The 6,000-nt window shown below is 44.5% G+C and overlaps 1 protein-coding gene across 1 annotated transcript in view; it reads left to right on the top strand.

Annotated features, from left to right (window-relative positions):
* The window catches only part of TBX19 (T-box transcription factor 19), a 38,641-nt gene extending 37,285 nt beyond the window's left edge, over positions 1–1,356 (top strand). The window contains exon 8 of the mRNA XM_060235160.1: positions 1,009–1,356. Coding sequence (XP_060091143.1) covers positions 1,009–1,249 — 241 coding nt within the window. The 3' untranslated portion in view covers positions 1,250–1,356. The remainder of the gene's footprint in view (positions 1–1,008) is intronic.
* Positions 1,357–6,000: the final 4,644 nt, after the last annotated feature.

A 6,000-nucleotide genomic window follows, 5' to 3' on the forward strand; every position in this document is an offset into this window, starting at 1 on the left:
ACAAACTCCTTTAATTAGACCCATATATGACAAAGCAACCAGTGAAGTGCATTCACTATTGGGGTAAAATATTATCTACAACTGTGGGCCTGCAAGACTCCTGCCCCCCTCCCTGGCCCAGCATGGCCATTGTGCTCTTTGGCAGCTGCCATCTGGCCTGGCACATTCCTGGGCTCTCTAGCAGCTGCTGCCCTGCCCAAAGTAGACTACAGGCTGCTTCATTATTGCTGTCACCATCACAGGGCCTGCCCCGGCTCCCGGGCTCCACCATGCTAAAGTAAGAAGGAAATCTCAGGGGATTTAACCCCTGGTGTAGTTTTTTTGGACATTTCAGATTTTTCTGCAAACTTGAGGAGTGGGGTATCCCTCAAGTGTGGGGAAAAATCTGCCTTGGTAAACGTGACCCCAATCAGTGGATTTAGGTATCCACATGTGGTGGCTACTCTTGGGAAATAGATATATAGATAGTCAGTCCATGCCTGGTTGTAGTCTTTCTGCTGCATTCTGGGACTAACTTAAAGTTTTTGAACCATCTTCAGGCTAGTCCCACTTAAATGCCATACTGTAGCATAACTGGAGATCTTGATGACATGGATCACTGTGTTTATTCACTGGATTGCTTCCTGAAAACCTAGGGAAAGTGATAGCTGATTTTCAAGTGCATTGAGCATTGTTAGTGGGCTTGTCTGGCTCTCAGTTCCAAAGAGGAAACCCTAAAATATTTTCAGCATGACATATTCCACCACCATTATGAGAAATTGTTTTTCAAATGATATTTTTATGTGGGGATTGCTCTCCTGTGTGTTCTTTAGAGTTCTGACTGACAACAGACACTTTACTGTATAGGGAAATAACTAATGCATCTAACTTTGAAATATTTCCATGTCCCTTCACTGGGATTTTCAAAAGAGCCAAATAATTTGGACTGGTCACTGAACAGCTTTCAGAAATAAGTCCCTCCTTCCTTGCAGATTTCAGCGACTGACTTTTATCACTGCTTCATTGCAGCCACTATCCATGTCTGTGGACAGTCAGCAACAATGCCGTTAATGTTACCAACCTTGCCAGTGATGTAAGCAGTGGCCCCCCAGGCACATTCCTGCGCAACATCCCACTGCCTGCTGCATCCTCATCCGCTCCAGTTCCTTTGCCAGGAACTGTTGCCAGCAACATTGAAATACAATTGGAGCCTGCTGTTCCCAGACTATCAGATTCCACCTGGGCATCAGTAGCTTCCCATTCTTTCTGAGGGAGGGCCAGTTGCAGAAGAAAGGCCAGCAGCATCCTGAATTAAGCTGAACTGAAGACTGTCATTCTCACAGCCAAGACCCAACAATGCCCCACTTTTTATACATCTCTTAAGATTCGGCTTGGAGTCCTGTAGCACATGGAACAAAATGGAGGGAAAAGAGCATCTCTGCTGCTTTGTTACTCAGCTCTACAGACACTGGAGAAGGAGCCTTGCTACCTGTCATGTCCAAAGAGAAAAGGAAAATGACTCCAGGGTAAGGTTGCCAACTACCTGGAGAAAACTCAGTCATTCAAGGGACAAGACTTAGTGGGAAGTTATTTACCAGATAATATCATTTACCTCCATGACATGAAAAGCTTCACCTTCCCATTTCCACACATTAAGCCTCTATTAAAGGGAGATTCTCTCCCCCCTCCCCCAAAAGCCTGTTGCCAGCCCTATCCTAGGGAGAAGAATACCATAGTTAGTTATTTTAATCTGATTTCAGAAATGTTGTTGGCTGTAACTCTGGTTGGTTGAATAGATGTTCAGGACATATTAGTTATGAGAAGATTTTTTCCCCCTTCAAAAATGTCATGAAACTGTCTTGACTTCTTTGGAACACTAATACTAAAGAAGAGACATAGTCAAGGTATCTTTTTTTCACAGGAACAACTTCTAGTGAAAAATGTCAACCCAGTCTGCTCAGCTTCGCTACTTAATGTCAGTTCTTCATCTCTCTGTCCAATTCATCCATGGTCATCTGATCTAGACTGAATTTACTCAGCAACTGCCTCTTCTGTGTTATGCACATGCCCACTGACACTAAGCAATGGTTTGTGTGGTGTGATGGAAAGTGCTGTCAAGTTACAGCTGACTTATGATGACACCCCCCGCCCCCAGGTTTTCAAGGCAAGAGACGTTCAGAGGTGGTTTTCCATTGCCTGCCTCCACATCACAACCCTGGTGTTTCTTGGAGGTCTCCCATCCAAATATTAGCCAGGGCGGACCCTGCTTCTGAGATTTTATGAGATTAGGCTAACCTGAGCTATCCAGGTCAGGGTAAGCAAGGGTTTAGGAATGATGAATCTGGAAAATCATTGTTTATTATATCCACACTAATAAGTTGTTTAATGAAATGTAATTTGAACTATCTTAATGGATTGGATTCTTCAGCATTTGTAAAAACAACTATAAATGTTCTGTAAACTCTTTATGTTCCTATCCAATTTAGATGTTGAATCAGAAGGCAAAATCCAGTTGGAAAGTGCATTGAAAGTGGATTGAAAGTACATTATTTAGTGTGTGTGATTGCAGTCAAAGACCAGTTCTTAGAGCTCAGTCTTGATCTTTCCTGGGTACCTGCTCGTGTGGATTAATAAAATGCCTGATCATAGCTATTAAGAACTATACTTCTATGACTGAACCAGGTGGAGGGTGAAAAAAGAATGGAAATGATTATGGAAATTATATGCAACTTTATTTGTGATCATCTGGATCACACAGGTAAATATATGCCCCAGGGGAAGTCAGAGTTACTTTCAGGACTTAGTATTGTGAAAACCAGCCTTAGGACCATTCATCTCCATTTTTGCCTATCATTTGTGACATCCCCCCCTCCCGCTTTGCAGCTGCTGTGTAGCTTTTGTGCATTAAGAAAATCACTCACTGTGTTCCAATAATATCGAATATTGGGTGCATGTCGGGGAATAACAGCATGCTCCTAGAAAGCTTGCTGATGTGCTGTGTTGCTCTTGAAATTGAAAATATGCTGATGAAATGTAATACTTTTGAGAATCTTGATTTCCAGTTTTTACCTGGTTCTAAGATAAATAAACAGAAGTTTATGGTGTGTTGGTGTCTTTAGATGCCTGGTTCTCCGTGTAATTTACATTAGGAATTTTTGTCTGCATTAACAGAATCCAGAATATGAAGAGCTGTCAACTTTTAAAAGAATTCTCTGTAGTTGTTTCTTTAACACTATTCTGTAGCAATTAGTGAGAGTATGCTGAGTTTTTCATTTTAGCTGTGGGGAAATGTCATCTAATTTTTGCATATCAGAGATCTGCCAAAGCAGTGGTCTTCAACGTTTCCAGACCTGTGACCCACTGAACTGCAAGGAACCCTATAATAGGAAACCTTGCGACACCACAGTCATGTGACAGAGTCATGTGTCAGGAACAAGGTTGCTAGTGGGCCTGGAGGAAAATGTCCTGCCCCTTTAATAGAGGTTTAATGTGCAGAAATTGGCAATTGAGACACAGAGAAAAATAACATTATTTCTGATAGGACATTTTTCTCTAGGTCTGTTGGTAACCTTAGCCTGAAAGATGTACCCAGAATTATTACATCATTAGTGTCAAGGCTAGAGCAATGAGCTGCAGATTAAGGGAAAGCAAACACCAGGAGGTATAGCACTGAGATTACTCTATAGTGTCCTTGCTTCTACATGTGCCCACCAGAAGCAGATTCTTCCAAAAGGCAGCATCAAATTGACTGCTCTATAGTGACTCATGACCCAGCAGCTGGAACTTCATGGGATGAAGACCGCAGTGCTAAATGAACAGGCACAGGACAGGTCAGTTGCCCTCACCAGATACAACGTGACCGCATGTCTATCTTTTGGCTGTGACCTGTTATGAATGCGTGTTTTCTGTCACATTCAGCGTAAATGTCCATCTTCTCCCCTCTTTCTGCATATGTTTTTCTCCGTTTTGTGCTTGCTTCACTTTCTGTTCAGTTCCCTCCTGTGTTTTCTGAGAGCACTTTTGTGCTTTCAATTTTTTTGTTTGCTTCCAAGTTGAAGTGTATCCACAAGCATTAAGATTTCATTGGAGTTCCCCCCGCCAGCTTTTACCATACCTTGATCTATTTCCCTGCCCACATCAAAGTCATTTTACCCATTCAACCGCCTTACATAAGAGAAGCCATTTTGGATCAGGCCAATGGCCCATCCAGTCCAACACTCTGTGTCACACAGTGGCAAAAAAAAAATTATTATATATATCCGTTTTAACCCGACTGCTCAGCAATTTCATCGAATGCCCACAAGTCCTTGTATTGTGAGAAATTGAGAAAAGTACTCCTTTCTCTACTTTCTCCATCCCATGCATAATCTTGTAAACCTCTATCATGTCACCCCGCAGTCGAAGTCCAATTCAAGAAATATCTGGGGACTTTGGGGGTGGAGCCAGGAGACTTTGGGGGTGGAGCCAGGAACAAGGGTGTGACAAGCATAATTGAACTCCAAGGGAGTTCTGGCTATCACATTTAAAGGGACAGCACACCTTTTTAAATGTCTTCATTCCATAGGAAATAATGAAGGATAGGGGCACATAAGAACATAAGAGAAGCCATGTTGGATCAGGCCAATGGCCTATCCAGTCCAACACTCTGTGTCACATAGTGGTAAATATATATATATACATACATATACTCTCTCTCTCTCTCGGCTTGGCTTCGCGAACGAAGATTTAAGAAGGGTGCAATAGTCCACGTCTGCTGCAGGCTCGCTGGTGGCTGACAAGACCAATGCGGGACAGGCAGGTCCGGCCACAGTGGCTGCAGGGAAAAGTCTGATTTAGGGTTGGTGCTGTAGCAGTGCGATTCTTCCTCAATCTCCTTTTGTCCTCAAGACCAGCTATGCGTGCGTTCCCAAAAGAAGAGACAGCCTGGTGGATGGTGTGCCTCCATGCTTTGCGATCTGAGGCTAGGTCAGACCACTGGTGATGGTTGATGCGACAGGTGCCAAGGGATTTCTTCAAGGAGTCCTTGTACCTCTTCTTTGGTGCCCCTCTATTTCGATGGCTGGTGGAGAGTTCACCATACAGGGCAATCTTGGGAAGGCGGTGGTTTTCCATCCTAGAAATATGCCCTGCCAGGCGCAGCTGCATCTTCAACAGCAGTGCCTCGATGCTGGTAACCTCCGCCCGCTTGAGAACTTCAGTGTTGGTCACAAAGTCACTCCAGTGGATGTTGAGGATGGTGCGAAGGCAGCGCTGATGAAAGCGCTCAAGGAGTCGCAGGTGATGACGGTATAAAACCCACGATTCGGAGCCGTAGATGAGGGTTGTCATCACAACCGCTTTGTAAACATTGATCTTTGTGCCTTTTTTCAGATGCTTGTTGCTCCACACTCTTTTGTGCAGTTGGCCAAAGGCACGGTTTGCCTTTGCCAGCCTGTTGTCGATCTCCTTGTCGATCTTAGCATCTGAGGAGATGATGCACCCCAGGTAGCTGAACTGCTGGACTGTCTTCAGAACTGATTCACCCACAGTGATGCAGGGAGGGTGATAATCTTCCTGGGGTGCAGGCTGGTGGAGAACTTCTGTCTTCTTCAGACTAACTTCTAGGCCGAATAGCTTGGCAGCCTCTGCAAAGCAGGACGTCATATGCTGCAGAGCTGATACCGAGTGGGAGACGAGTGCAGCATCATCAGCAAACAGTAGCTCTCGGATGAGTTTTTCCATTGTCTTGGAGTGGGCCTTTAGTCGCCTCAGGTTGAACAGGCTGCCATCAGTGCGATAGCGGATGTAGACACCATCATCATCATCTAGATCTACTGCGGCTCTTTGAAGCATCATGCTAAAGAAGATCGTAAAGAGAGTTGGCGCGAGAACGCAACCTTGCTTTACACCTGTGCCTATTGGGAAGGTCTCCGAGAGGTCATTGCAGTGTCTGACTTGGCCTCGTTGGTCTTTGTGTAGCTGGATGATCATGCTGAGGAACCTTGGGGGACATCCTAAACGTTCCAAGATTTGCCACAGGCC

This window comes from Heteronotia binoei, chromosome 3 (genome assembly GCF_032191835.1).
Source record: "Heteronotia binoei isolate CCM8104 ecotype False Entrance Well chromosome 3, APGP_CSIRO_Hbin_v1, whole genome shotgun sequence".
Taxonomy (NCBI): Eukaryota; Metazoa; Chordata; class Lepidosauria; order Squamata; family Gekkonidae; genus Heteronotia; species Heteronotia binoei.